This window comes from Cimex lectularius, unplaced genomic scaffold (genome assembly GCF_000648675.2).
Source record: "Cimex lectularius strain Harlan isolate CLEC.00 unplaced genomic scaffold, Clec_2.1 scaffold98, whole genome shotgun sequence".
NCBI classification, from domain to species: Eukaryota; Metazoa; Arthropoda; class Insecta; order Hemiptera; family Cimicidae; genus Cimex; species Cimex lectularius.
Window position 1 is genome coordinate 811,980 of NW_019392897.1, and position 14,981 is coordinate 826,960.

Here is a 14,981-nt window from a genome sequence, read left to right on the forward strand (position 1 = left end):
AAAAAAAGATACTTTTCAAATGTTTATTTAGACTTTTGATATATTCTTAGTTTCATTAAATATTTGTGGATATTTTGACCAAATTTTATGAAGATTGATACACGGAATCAATTTCAAGTACCAAAATCGCTAATTCGCAACTCTCGACTCAACCGAGGCTTCAGTTTGGATAAATCGAAAAAAAAAAAAGATACTTTTCAAATGTTTTTTTAGAATTTTGATATTTCCTTAGTTTCATAATGTGTTTGTGGATATTTTGACCAAATTTTATGAAGAATGATACACGGAATCAATTTGAAGTAGCAACCGGCCAAAACGCGCAACTCTCGAACCAACCGAGGCTTCAATTTGGATCAATCGAAAAACAGATACTTTTCAAATTTTTTTAGACTTTTGATATTTCCTTAATTTTATAAAGTGTTTGTGGATATTTTGACCAAATTTTATGAAGATTGATAAATCAATCTTGAATCAATTTGAAGTAGTAACAGGCCAAAGTCGCTAACTCTACTCAACCGAGGTTTCAATTTGTATAAATCGAAATAAAAGATGACTCAGCCAGCTCTTGCGACTCATCGGATCTGGCCAACAGTCGAGAAACCGATAAGGCACAGGAGATGCTGAGTACAGTATTCATGGCAAGTGTCGTCCCTTTATTAAAAGACTCATCTCAGTTGTGGCTGACTTGTTGGATTAATTACGATTTTGTTGTGACTGTGTACATTTAAAGATTTAGAGAAAAGCAAGCGAATGTAGAGATTGTTCGAACCGTCGCCGCTTACATACTCAAGGATTATAATAAATCAATAACTCGCAGGCAATCAGCAACGTCTTTTATTATAAAAACACAGACCGTAAAAATAAATAGAACAAGTTAGACTCATTTTTGTTCACTATCTTTGAACAAATTTATACAATGCTTTTTACAACAAAACTATGTACAAAACGACTAGGTACATAATTAATCTTATCTATATTACGTTATTAGATAGCGGCTGCAATTCACAAACTCAATAAGTTTTTTTTCTCCAAGTCCATAAAATTAATGATATGGTATCATTAAAACATCCTATAATTACAATCTTTACAAATTTGTCTTAGTTTATATTAAAATATTCAGTTAAGACTGAATCTAAAGAATTTCTATTGTTCATTTAATAATAAAAAACTCAGTTCAATATAATCGTCGACTACTGTAAATATAAAACTATTTATTTATATATAATATTTTGCTTATAAATTATATGTAATTTTTTGGCCACCATTAAATTGCAAAGTTTTGTTTTAGAATTTTCATTTTTTGTCTTTTAAAATATTTATTTTTTTCTGTCCGTAAAATAGAGTAAATTGACGATTTTCAGTTCAAATCATCTCTCGTTTTTACTGTTGTCCAGACTATTTTGCGCAGCTGCCATTCTCCTCGCCTTTTCCCTCCTGGTCTTGATCAAAATGCCATGACCAGGGCAATCAGCCTCATCGGTGTAGCACTTGGTCCGGCAACACGTTTTACAGAGGTGCGAATCACATTTCAAACCCTAAAAAAAATATTTATGATAACATAATTTATAAATATTGATACACAATTATTAGATTTTCTTACCATTGGGTTAGGACATTTGGAACAAATTGCGACTTCCCGGCGGCAATACGGATTCAAAGATATACGACCACATCTTTTTATCTTTTTCAACTTCTTTTTTGACAGGCCTGTTTCATTTCCTTCTGGACCTCGTTTGCATCCACTGGTATCGCAGTTCTAAAAAAAAAATTAAACATTCCTATTGATTTTTCTGAACTTTGCCCAGGGTGTTCGAACTTACTTCTTTATCTGGCAGAATAATTTCTGTCTTTTTGCCTTCTATCTTTTTCAAATGTTCCTCTGGTGGTGGACGTACATACGGCTGACACAACCACGGCGGTAAAACGAGATCATAACCTAAAACATTCATAGTCTGCATTTCATTTTTTAACACTAATACATCTTTTTTTAAATAAATTCCTACTTCTTACAAGTAGTTTAAAATAAGGAGCAGAACCAAAAGGTCCAATATTAAGCACACGCACACAAAAAAAGCTTAAAAAAGCTAATTTTGATTTGAACCCATGACTTTTTTTGGCTTGGTCTAACCACTTGAGCTTTCGTGACTTCGATCCACTAAGACATTTCTCACCTCAACCTATGACCTTTTGAATTTCCCCTTTTCTTGCCATATTTTCAAATATTGTGTAATCAGGATTCAATTCTCGGCGATTTATGAAGTGGCCACGGGGAGCTTTTATTGAAGTAAGTACTTCTGTAATTATTATATTTATCCATACATGTATTTAGTAGTCATAATTGACTATATTAATATTTTAATTAATTATATATTTTTTATCTCGTTGGTGTCCGAGTGGATCGAAATCACGATAGCTCAATCGGTTAGAACAGCAACTTATTGAGCTGAAGGTCGTGGGTTTGAATCCTGCTTGTGACACTAGCTTTTTCATCTCAACCAACCAAGACACTAGGTAAAAAGTATAATTAATTAAAATAATTAATACAGTCAATTATGACCATATATGGAGCAAATGAATTGTTCAAAGTTTAAGATTCATCTGTAAAAGTAAGAAAAGCCAATTTTCTCAGAATAATTGATTAGCTAATCTTAATCATTGGTTTAATATTGTTCTGAGACTAAATTGTGCGTGGGAAGAACCAAGCGTAAAACATTTTATTGAAATCTTTTAGTACATTGTGAGGTGGAAGAAAACTGCTTATCACCAACAAACTTTTGTTGTTAATTTTGGGTATTATTTTGGTAATAAACCATGAAAATAGTTCAAAACTAACCGGCTTTAGGATCGCACCAATTTGTATGTCCTTCGTGAAGAGGCAGGAACCGTTCTCTGAGTTTGAGCACAGACCTTCTGAAGTCTTCGACGCACGAGCCTTTCGCTATTTCTTCCCTTATATCTTCATTTCCTGAGAGAGACAATCTACATGGGCAAAAAGACGGAATATTAACTCGTGCGCCAATGAAAATAATACACGTTGACTTACAGGTAATGGAATAATTTGAAGATGTGGCCCCTAACGTAGGAATTAGGACATGGAAATTGTTCAACTAGATCCAAGTATTCTAATGCCGGCTCCCAGGCAGGAGGATAAACGCCTTCGAAAATAAATGGATTGTACAGGTTCCCTTCTGCTGTCATGACTCCTTGGCATCCAGTAGCTTCAATACAGTTTGTAATGTCCACAGAACATTGAATGTTTCCGTTTGCCAGGATAGGTATTTTAACATTTTCCCTTGAATTGAAATGTGTTTAAAAAAATGTTAATTTAAAAGAAACGTTAATAAAAATAGACATTTACCTAACTGCCTTTATATGGTCCCAGCTTGCTAAGCCGGTCAACGGTCCTTTCTGTTCCCTCGTCCTTCCATGCACAGTGAGCATCTTGCAGCCGGCTTTTTCCAACATTTGGGCATAGTTGACAGTCTTTTCTATCGATTCGAAAACTCGGATTTTGCATGTTACCGGCACATTAAGCCCTTTTGACAACAATTGCACTGGAACAGAACTAAAATATAACAGGTACTGAAATGCTTAAAAATACCATTACAAACCTATGTCTGACAGGAGGTTCCAGTCATCTTGTAAAAATGCTCCATAATTACCCCTCTTGGCGATTGCCTGAGGGCAGCCTAGATTGATATCAACAGCATCGCAATAAGGCTCGGCAAGCTTAGCAGCTTGTAACATTACATCTGGTTTATTTCCGCAAAACTAAAATGAAAATATATTATTAATTTATTATAAAAATAACAGCCTTAACATTATTTATGTATCATGGGATATACGGCAATTTAATCTTGAACCTTAGCCAAGATTTTCCAATAAATAGTGATCGTTGAGTCAAGAATCTTTCAGCCTATATTTTTCAGGTCTGGGTTATAAGCAGGGAGAGGCACTGGGGATAGCACACCTAACAAAACTACAGTGAGGATAGGCAGACTAACCGTCAAAAACAGCTAAACAACATTAAAGTAATCACAGCAAACGCCTCAACCTGATCATTTTTGAGATAATTTATTCAACTAGCATTCAGGGATATAAGCAGGGAGAGGTATTGAAGATAACATATATGACAGACGAAAATAGTGAGGATAAGCCTACTAAAAAGACGTGAAATGACTAAACTTCAATCTTAAGGTTATTCATGTTTCAAGGCATGATCCATGTTTTTCCAAATAGAGATCATTTACGATGTTGATTCGGGTTGTGGTCTTCAAACGTACAATGTTTTTATATCAACGCCCAAGCTTTCGACAAGTTTTATTTTTGTAAGGAGATACTGGAGGTCTTACAAATCACTACATTTAATGGATACTTCAAGTAGGAAGATCAAATATATACACAAAAAGGTGTGGCCATGGGAGGGACTCTTTCACCGGTGCTTGCGGACCTTGTAATGAATGAGCTACTGGATTGGATTGGACTTAATTTTGGATTTCACATCAAATTTCTTAAGAAATATGTTGATGATTTGTTCCTGATTATAAAAAAGAGTGAGCTGGTGGACATTTTGAAGGCGTTCAATTCTTTCCATCTGTCACTACAATTTACACAAGAAACTGAGGTAGATGGGAAACTTCCTTTTCTTGACTTAGTTGTCATTAGAGATAATGGTAAAGTAATAACTAACTGGTATTTGAAACCAACCAGCTCAGACAGGATGCTACATTTCTCATCCATCCATTCTTTCCAAATGAAAGTTAATATAGTTTTTAACCTCATTGATAGGGCTCTGAAATTGAGCGATGTCGGTTCCACAGTGAGAACAGGAAAAAAGTGCGCTCTATGTTAATAGATAATGGTTACCCAAGATCATTAATAAATAGATTAATGGAAAACAGGACAAGAGCAACAAGAATATACCTGTCTAGCAAAAACTTTATAAACCAGTTACGTATGTAGCTGGAACATCAAGTAAGTTAAAAAAACTTTTGAAAGAAAAAATAGATAATGTAAAAATTATTTACAAATTTAATAATAAAGAGGGTAAGAATTTTTACACAAAACTTAAAAGTAAAGAACCTCTATTACAAAAATCTAATGTAGTGTATCGCATCAAATGTGCACAATGTCCCACTGGCCAAACGAAACAATATTTATTGAAACGTGTGCGGCAACATAAGTATGATTGCAGTGATGAAGAAAGGCCGGGAACAGCACTATCAAACATACACATACTAAACATAATTTTGACTTCGATGTAGTCAAAATTGTGGCTTCAGAACAAAATACAGGTCGTAGACTTTTGAGAGAAATGATATTTATTCATCAAGATAACATGGCATGTAATTTAAAAACAGATTTGAATAATTTAAGTGTGATATACAGTGGGATTCTAGAAAAAGACAAGGTCTCTCCCCAAAGATCGTAAAAATACTTGCATATATATTTATTTATTTATTTATTATAACAGGCTGTGATAACATAGAATTACCAATGTATTAGAAATTAAGATCTTGTTTTAAAAATTGTGGAAAATGATTGTTAGTAGGTGATTGTGTGGAGAACCTCCCACCTGATAACTTGATAAACACAATTTTCTAGTCAAACGCCTGTGATATTTACGTACCTAAAGAATACTAATTGTGAAGTAATTGTTACTGTTTAAAAAAAATGCATTTATATGTAAGAGGCTATTAAGAAGAGGTTTTTATTTATTTATTATATATGTACATAGTTTGTATATATACATATCGTGAAATGTGTAATGTGTTTAAGTTATGACTACTTTGTATCTGTAAGTACACTTATTGTAATTTACAGTAATTTATAACTATTTAAATGATTATGTCCCTATGTCTCTGTAGATCCCCTGAAGAAGGCAATAAAACTTGTCGAAAGCTTGGGCGTTGATATAAAAACAACAACAACATCAAACAACATGTTTGAAGACCACAACCCGAATCCCAATCAACATACTATTAAAGGCTGGTTGATCGCATAACAAGTATTACAGATCATTTACTCGAGTGTCTTTCAGGTCATGTATATTTTCTATGGTTTGTCAGTTCAGGGTTATAAAAAGGTTAAAGTTATCAGAAATGATATTTCAAAGTAAACGGGCTAATTGATCTGGAACTTGTCCCATAATCTTCTATGGGTTTTCAGGTCAGGACTGTAAGCAGGGAGAGACATGGAAGAGAGCACCTTTGACAAACCAAAACCGCAAGGTCAGGCGAATTAAAATGATTGGTAATATACAAACTACACACTAACTGTTATTTATGTTTTGAATTTGGATTTTGGATTCAAATTCACAAATGTAAGCACATACAAACAAACATATACCAAGTGAAGCCTATTCGGCATTTGCTATTTACAGTAAATTGCCATCAGACTCGAGAGTCACCCTCCCCGGGGTTGGCAGTCTGAGGACAGACCTCAGACTTATCGACAGACAGAGAGGTTGGGCTCGGGGGGGGGGGGGGGTTGCTGTTAACAACTAGGTCAATTGAGCACCCAACGCATCAGTTCCAAACCCATTCGTACTCATGTTCATTCTTAAATACCATTCACTCCTATTTACCATACATTCAATTCGGGGAGTAGTCAATATTCCTCCAACGACCCTCTCACATCACACATTCATGCTAATAAATACATTCACTCTCAACAATACATACACAACTATTATTATTATACACAATAGAACAACCATGTTTCTTCCAAGAATTGGAACAGGGACCCAAATACTACTTTGCTCAAGCCCAATTCTCAAGTTGGGTGGCAATCCTGCGTGCTGTCTGTATGGAGCATTAATGATGTTTCAAGACATGATTCATGATCGTTTTCCAAAAAGTGATCATTCCCTTGAGTATATTTGAGGTCATATATATTTCCTATGGGTTTTCAGTTCAGGGTTATAAGCAGGGAGAGGCAGACTTAAATTATTGTAAATGACCATCCACAACCTTAAGGTTATTTATGTTTCAAGGGAAATACGGCTATCTTGAATTTGAACAATGATACTTTTGCCTAATATTCTACTGGCTTTTAGGGCAGGGTATAAGCAGGGAGAGGCACTGAAGGTAGCACTTCTGACAAACCCAAAACTTTCTGGACAGGAAAATTAAAAGATAGGACATGACAACCTTAACATTATGTATTATCATGTGTTTCGGTCTGTGAGTCGATCAACTCATGTTGAACCAGCACAGGGTCACTTACTGGGTCTGTCACCACTCACAGTTTTTTTTAGTTATTCCAGCATTATGCCATCTTCAATGCCAAAACACATTTGAATAGCTAAAAAAAACCGTACGTGACCTTGTGCCAGTTCAACATGATTATGTAAAATGGCAAATTCCTGAATCTGACCAAGATCTTTCACTTAGTGATCATTCACTCGAGTACTTTCAAGCATTCTGGTGAATTCAGGTTCTCAGATTTTCAGGTTGGAATATAAGAGACAATGAAGATAGCACGTCTGATAGACCAAAACAGTGAGGACAGGCAGACTAAAATATTGGAAAGGTCCAAACTTCCATCTTAAAGTTATTTATGTATCATGACAAACGTGACTGTATGATCCTGAATTTGTTCCATGATGGTTTTTGGATTTTTAGATCAGGTTTATAAGCAGGGAAGGGTATGCCCGACGGACAACCCTAGGGTAATGTATGTTCATCCTCTGGAATACATTTTGTGCTACATCTTCTCTTGTGGATTTTTAGGTCAGGGTTATAAGTAGGGAGAGGCAGAGATACGACTGATAATTAATTAAAAATACCTGAATAATGAGTGGGCGATCCCTTTCGGAAGAGAAAAGTGCCTCTTTCCTGTATTTGGGGTCTTTTGTAAAGATGAGGCTGTGAAACATGGGAGAGTAACATAGCTGAGCACCGTGGGCGCGGGATAAGAGCCTCCATGGCAATTCGCTGGCGTCCACCATCGGAGCGACAATATGTCTCGGACATCCAAGCCTCTCCCATAGTTCAAAACCACCTTCACTCATCTCAAATATCTGAAACAAAAATAGTCCAGTTAGAGTGCTTTTTGCTATAACGGTTGTTGAAATCAGAAAGTAATGTGAAGATTGCCAACCTATGCAAAATTACTAACAAAAATTAATATTATAAGTTCTGGTACAATACAAGAAACATTCGTATCAAGCTGAAAAAGAAGGGATGCTATCAAGGTCGAACCAAAAAATTAACTACCTGATAAATTAATCTGACCCAATAAACCATGGGTCATATAAGTCATAAAAAACCAATTAACATCATTTGTATAAGTTCCACTTGTTAGCCAAGCCTGAAGAAATGCAGGTTATACATTTAAAAACAAAAGTTTCTCCAGGGAAATTAATACATGCAATTAAAAGTGAGTAACAAATGGCCATGAAACAAGACGGTTCGACCTGTAATAAATCCAACACTTTGGAGTAGGCCTTTTCCTGATATAATTGCTCACAGGGTAATTTTCCATTGGAAATAAATAGCCTGTTATTTGCCACGTGCCTTAAGTGTCATTGAACTTCAAACATTGCTTTAGGCGGCAACAAAAATGGCAAACTTTGCCTTCTATAATTTGAAAAAAATCAGTTTTATTTAACAGGAAATATCCCAATTATAAACAACTATTTTAACAATAATAATTAAAACTAATAATTATTATATATTAAACTAAAAATAATAATTAAACCTGGACATTAGATCAAACTTGATTCGCAGCTTACTAATCTAGGTGACTTATTAAACTGTGCGTAACTTTCATGTTCTATAAATTTCCTTATTGTAATAATATTTCAATTACCAATTTTTTAAAATTAATAGCTTAAATTAAATTAAATTAAATTTTAAGCCCAGAATTTTTTTACTGTATACACACTCTCGCTCATTCTTAAATTAATTCTTTTTACTGCATTTAATTAATTTAATTTTCTTTCTACTTTACTCTGCTAGGGGATATTCTTCCATAACCCTTTACACATATTAAATCTACGTATAGATAAATAATTAGTCTAATAAAGGGTCAACGGTGGAATATTAGGTACCCCTCTTGAACAATGCATTCACGCTTACAAATCCATTCTTATGGAACAATAACAAAAAATACATTTATCACCTCACTCCTTCCAAAATTGAAATATAGGACCCAAAGATTGGTGCCATACTCGAGCACAATTTTCCAACTCACTCTCTATAGCCAAGGAGCGAAGGATTTTAAACCCTTCAATTAAGTGTCCTAGTGTTAAACATGTATGGCTGATTCCAAATCGAGATAAGATGATCCTCCTGCGATTTAGGTGCTCTGGGAGCGCAAGAACTTTTCAGATGACCCACTCTACTGACACTGCCGAAAAGCTTGTCTTATTTGTAGTTTGGTCTTTTCCTATCATTTGGCCTGCTACAATTGCTGATTTGGTCTATGTGTTATTTTGGCAGTTGTATCCCCTTTATTATTCAGTTTATTAGAATTAGAAATAATATAGTTTACTGGGATTTGTTATGTACAATCAAATATTTAGACGAAAAGTTCAATTTGATTGTAAAAATTTGAACTAGTTTGAAAAAAGGGAAATTTGGTTTGGGGGGAACTCAATCTGACTTGGACAAGCTTAATTTGATTTGAAAAACGGTTGTTTGATTTCGAAAAAGCCCAATGTGGTTTGGAAAAGTTTAATTTATTTCAGAAAAAGCTCAGTTTGGTTATCAAAAGGTTAAATTGAGTTGGTTGGTTGATTTGCAAAAAAGTTCAATCTGGCTGGGAAAAGTTCAATTTTATTCAATTCACTAGTTTTCGCGGTCCGCTTGACCAATTAATATCTTTCAATTATCTCAACTAAAACCCTTAATTAATTGAAAGTTCAATTTTATTTGGGAAAGTTCTATTTGATTGGAAAAAAAATTCAGTTTTGGTTGGAAAAAGATCAGCATGATTTGAAAAATAGTCGTTTGATTTTAAAAAGCTCAATATGGTTAAGAAAAAGTTCAATTTGAGTTGGAAAAAGTTCAATTTTATTTAGAAAAGTTCAATTTTATTTGCGAAAGTTCGATTTGATTAGGAAAAAACTCAGTTTGGTTTGGAAAAGCTCAATATGATTGGAAAAATAGTTGATTGATTCGAAAAAGCTCGATATGGTTCAGAAAAAGTTCTATTTTATTTCGAAAAGTTCAATTTAATTAGGAAAAACTCTGATTCGGAAAAGTTTAGTTTGGTTCGTAAACAGTAAAATTTGGGTTGGACAAAAGTTCAGTTTGATTTGGAAAAAGTTCAATTTGATTCGTAGAATCCTCAGTTTCGATTAGAGAAAGTTCAGTTTGATTTAGAAAAAGCTCTGTTTGGTTCGTAAACAGTAAAATTTGGGTTGAACAAAAGTTCAGTTTGATTTGGAAAAAGTTCAATTTGATTCGTAGAAAGCTCAGTTTCGATTAGAAAAAGTTCGATTTGATTTAGAAAAAGCTCAGTTTGGTTCGTAAACAGTAAAATTTGGGTTGGACAAAAGTTCAGTTTGATTTGGAAAAAGTTCAATTTGATTCGTAGAAAGCTCAGTTTCGATTGGAAAAAGTTCAATTTGATTCGTAGAAACCTCAGTTTCGATTAGAAAAAGTTCAATTTGATTTAGAAAACGCTCTGTTTGGTTTGAAAAAATTTCAATTTATTTAGTAATAAATACAATTTGGTTAGCAAAACAGGTTTGTAACAAATTCAATTTGATTTGGAAATTGCTCAATTTGGGAAAATTTCAAACTGGGTGAAAAATATCAGTTTGGTGTTTAAAAAGTTCGATTTGGTTTCAATCAATTTCAAGAGAGGCAGACGAGAATGATAGGAAATGTCAAAAATCAGGCCCTCACCCTGCAGACCTCAAGAAGAAAGGGCAAACTATCTTATGGTTCTCACATTCTACAATATTAGGCTGTTCGGAAAAATATTTTTTAACGTCAAATAATTTTTTTAAAAGTAAAATAACAAATATTAGATATTTAAATTAAAATGGTGTCTTCACTAGGGAAGTTTTGATGAAGTTGAAGGAACTTCATTCTGAACTTTATCCGCCCATTTTGAAAAAACTCAAGAGATTTGTTTGTGTAATTTATTTGATTACAGGTTGTATGAAAATGTATAACAGGAAGGCTTACTCAGTCAAGGGTTTCTTTTAGGTAAAAACACATCGAGATCGTCTTTAGGCAAGATAATCTTCAAAAAGGGTGTTCGGACGGGGCGGAAAAGCTTCCTTTTACGCGTCTAGTCAAGGGCAGAAACGAGGGTTGGCGTGAGTAAAGGGGAAGAATAGAAAATTCCAATTTTCCCGTTTATCAGATTGGTTCGAGGCAAAGGTCAAATCAACTTCTACATTTACATATCAACAACCCAACAAGAGTTACTGGGGCAACAAGCAGACATAAACCGTGTTTCCCCGTGACCGCAACTCTATGAAATTATTTCTTATGAAATGGCCGTCGCATCATTTCGGTGAACATAACAAGCGGCTTGTATTGCATTCGCTCTCGAGAAAAGGTCTCGGTTTGACGCACCCGTGGTGGGCATAAAGAGCAGTCTCACAGAAATGGGAAAGCTCGGTTGAATTTGTTCCCCCATTTTCGACATTCCACTTTCCATGGGATGTAAGTTTAAAAAGGGAAATTAAAATACTGAAAAAAGAAGCCTTTTTTTGCAAAGTAAACGAGGGAAAACAACTTGACGATGTACACAGGGCGAATAACTGTGGGCACGGTCGCGCGTGGGTGCGTGAATCAAAGCAACATTATTACAAATTTATATTACTACTGTTTAAAGATATGAACATAAAGGTTAGTAATATGTCGATAACAAGATTTAATTCCCATATAATTTTCTAATTACTTTAATTATTACGACTATCAATCTGACCTTGTAAACAGTGATGAAACAGCAGCTATTTAATGTATAATTTATTACTTATTTTATATTTACATTATTGAAGTAGAATTAAACTTTTAATCACGTTTGGAAATATTACGATAGGTTGATTTGGAAAAAGGGGAAAAATACAATTTGCATAAAGTTCAATCTGGATTGTCAAATATTATATTTCAGTTGCAAAATATAATTTTGGTTAGGAAGAAACTCAATATTTGATTAGGAAAAGTTCAATCGGGTTTGAAAAAAAGGCCAATTTAATTTGAAAAATGTGTTTCTTAGTGACCTTCATAATTTGGTGAAGTCGTGAGGAGTGGTCAAGAATGAGGTAGTTAAAAAAAGCACCCTTTCTTTATTATAGCATAAAATGCACCCTCTGAAGATGACCCGAATAAAGGTCGAAACGCCGGCAAAAAATGAAAAAGGTATTTTTCCAAACTACTTCATTCTTGACCGCTCATGATTTCAATAAATTTGAAAAATGTCCATTTGGCTAGGAAAAAAGTTCAGTTTGATTTGAAAAAACAAAACAAAAACATATTTACATTTGATTTCGAAAAAGTTCAATAGGTTTGAAAAAAATTACGTTCGAATAGGAAAAAGTACATTTTAATTGAGAAAAATTCAATTTTGGAAACACCTTAATCTGATTTGGAAACAGCTCCATTTGATTTGAAAAAAAATTCATTTAGAAAAAGTTCAATGGGTTTGAAAAAAGTTCCGTTTGGATAGGAAAAAGTACAAATTAATTGAGGAAAAATTCAATTTTGGAAACAACTCAATCTGATTTGAAAAAAGCTCTTTTTGATTTGAAAAAAAGTACAATTTGATTTAGAAAAAGCTCAAGATGTTTCGGTTAAGGTTCAGTCTGGTTAAAAAATCGAGATAAAAAAATCGAGATCACGATAGCTCAAGTGGTAGAGCAGCGGCGTATCAGCCGAAGTTCGTGGGTTCGAATCCGGCTCGTGACACTGACTTTTTTATCTCAACTAAAAACCTTAATTAATTGCTAGTTAAAAAAAGTTCACTTTGGTTAGGAAAAAGTTAAATTTGATTAGGAAAAAATTAAATTTGATTTAAAAAAGTTTCACTTGATTTGGAAAAAGTTCAGTTCAGTTAGGAAAAAAAAGTGTAAATTTATTTGAGAAAAGTTGAGGAAGGAAAAAGCTCCATTTGACTTGAGAAAAAAACTCAATTTGGTTTGGAAAAAGTTCAATCGGATTTGCAAAAAGTCAAAAAGTTCAGTTTGGCTAGAAAAAAGTTCGATTTGGTTTCAAAAGTTTTAGTTAGGCTAGGAAAAGGTCCAATCTATTTGAAAGACGTTCAATTTGGTTTAAGCAAGTTCAATTTTAATTGGAAAAAGTCAATCTACTTTATAAAAAATTCAACGTGGTTTAGCAAAGTTTCAATTTGACTTGGAAGATTACAATACTTTGGATTGGCCTGTATATCTGTTTTTCCCTTTACCATTGACAAATAAATTTTTAAAATAACGACTAATGATTTGCGAGAATGAAGTAATTTTTCATAATACAAGGAAAAGGAAAGGCTTATTAGTAAAGAATAAAATATCCTTGTAATAATGTGATTATATTAAAACAAGCACATGAGAATATAATTTGTGAATAATTAATCAAATAAATATTACGCAAATAAGACTCATAAGACACTTCCTACACAACGTCTATCTCATCATTTTAATACAATTTTTACCATATTTAATTAATTACTAAATGTATATATTTTTTAATTACTTATTCTTATTGGTTTTATTATTTAAACATTGAAAACCAGTCCTTTATTTGAATTTTCTCTTGATTAAATTATTCATACTTTTATTTATTATTTTTCAAAACTTTATTTTTTATAAGTTCGAAGTTATATTGACTGCAAATACTATCAAGTATTAAAAGTAAATTGCTAATATTTCCCCCTTCGGATTCGTAAGTACACAAACTTTCGACTCGGCCGGCGACTTTTCCATTAGAACGAGTTTCATTGAGAGTTAATCCTACTTTCCGGTCAGGTCGAAAGTTATTTGAAACGCCGACTTCATTATCTACGTCAAAAAGTCACGAACAGATTATAAAGTCAATAATTGGACGCTGGTTATGTTGACGAATGTCTGAACGAGAGGGAATCAGAAAAAAAAGTCGATTAACTCGAAACCATTCAGATTTTTATGCACGTGAAATCCCAAATTAGAGTCTCCCGGTAAGAATTCCTTCGAGTCATAACTGACATAAAAGTTGGCCAAATATGTAAGGCCATATATACCTTGTAGTAGTAAATTTAATTCAACCTTCAAAGTTTGTAAGTATGTATAAAAATAGGCAGATTTGGAAAAAGTTGATTTAGTCAGGAAAAAGTTCAATTTTCAAATTGATTAGAAAAAAAGCACAATTTGAATTGGAAAAGATCGGGTTTGGACAAAGTTCTAGCGTTTTGAACTAGTTGGGTACGAAAAAAGTTCAGTTTGGATAGGAAAAATTACAATTGTATTTGCAAAGTCGAATTTTTGGAAATTTGGGAAAAAATATTTTAAAAAGGTTAAGATTGATTAGGAAACAGCGCAATTGGATTTGGAAAACGTCTGATGAAAAAAAGCTCAATTAGTTTTGCAAAATGAAATATATTAAATTTGCATCGCAAAAGATAATTTTGGTTAGGAACTTAGTTAAATGGATTTGGACGAAGTTCAATCGGAATTGAAAAAAAAAGCTTAATTTATTTTTTTTAAAGTTTAGTTAACTTAAGGAAAAAAATTAATCTGATTAGAAAAAAGCGCAATTTAGTTTGGAAAAAGTCAATTTTATTTAGTAAAAGTTCAATTTGGCTTGGAAAAATTTCAATTAATTTCGACTCAATTATATTTGAAAAGAAAGTACGTTTTAACTTTTTGAATAGTCAATTTAGTTTAGAAAAAATTCAATTTGATTTCGAGAAAGATCAAAGGTTGTTTGAAAATGGCCCATTTTGGTTACTAAACAGGAAAAAGCTAAAACAAAAATATTTGAAAAGACTCAGTTTTGTTAGGAAACAGCTCAATCAGATTGGAAAAACTCCATAAAAATCAA

At 33.2% G+C, this 14,981-nt stretch overlaps 1 protein-coding gene across 10 annotated transcripts in view; it reads right to left on the reverse strand.

The window, feature by feature from the left end:
* Positions 1–811: 811 nt before the first annotated feature.
* Positions 812–14,981, reverse strand: part of LOC106664329 (tRNA-dihydrouridine(16/17) synthase [NAD(P)(+)]-like) — a 113,166-nt gene continuing 98,996 nt past the window's right edge. For 8 of the 10 annotated variants that reach the window (XM_014389983.2, XM_014389980.2, XM_014389981.2 and 5 more), the window contains 8 exons: positions 7,790–8,023; positions 3,612–3,771; positions 3,359–3,554; positions 3,044–3,292; positions 2,834–2,979; positions 1,821–1,936; positions 1,601–1,756; positions 812–1,535 (listed from right to left, as the gene is read on the reverse strand). In XM_014389983.2, coding sequence (XP_014245469.1) covers positions 1,368–1,535; positions 1,601–1,756; positions 1,821–1,936; positions 2,834–2,979; positions 3,044–3,292; positions 3,359–3,554; positions 3,612–3,771; positions 7,790–8,014 — 1,416 coding nt within the window. In that variant the 5' untranslated portion in view covers positions 8,015–8,023 and the 3' untranslated portion in view covers positions 812–1,367. Of the gene's footprint in view, positions 1,536–1,600; positions 1,757–1,820; positions 1,937–2,833; positions 2,980–3,043; positions 3,293–3,358; positions 3,555–3,611; positions 3,772–7,789; positions 8,024–8,219; positions 8,265–14,981 lie in introns of those variants that run through there. The other 2 variants (XM_024229175.1, XR_001340161.2) reach the window with 2 other exon arrangements.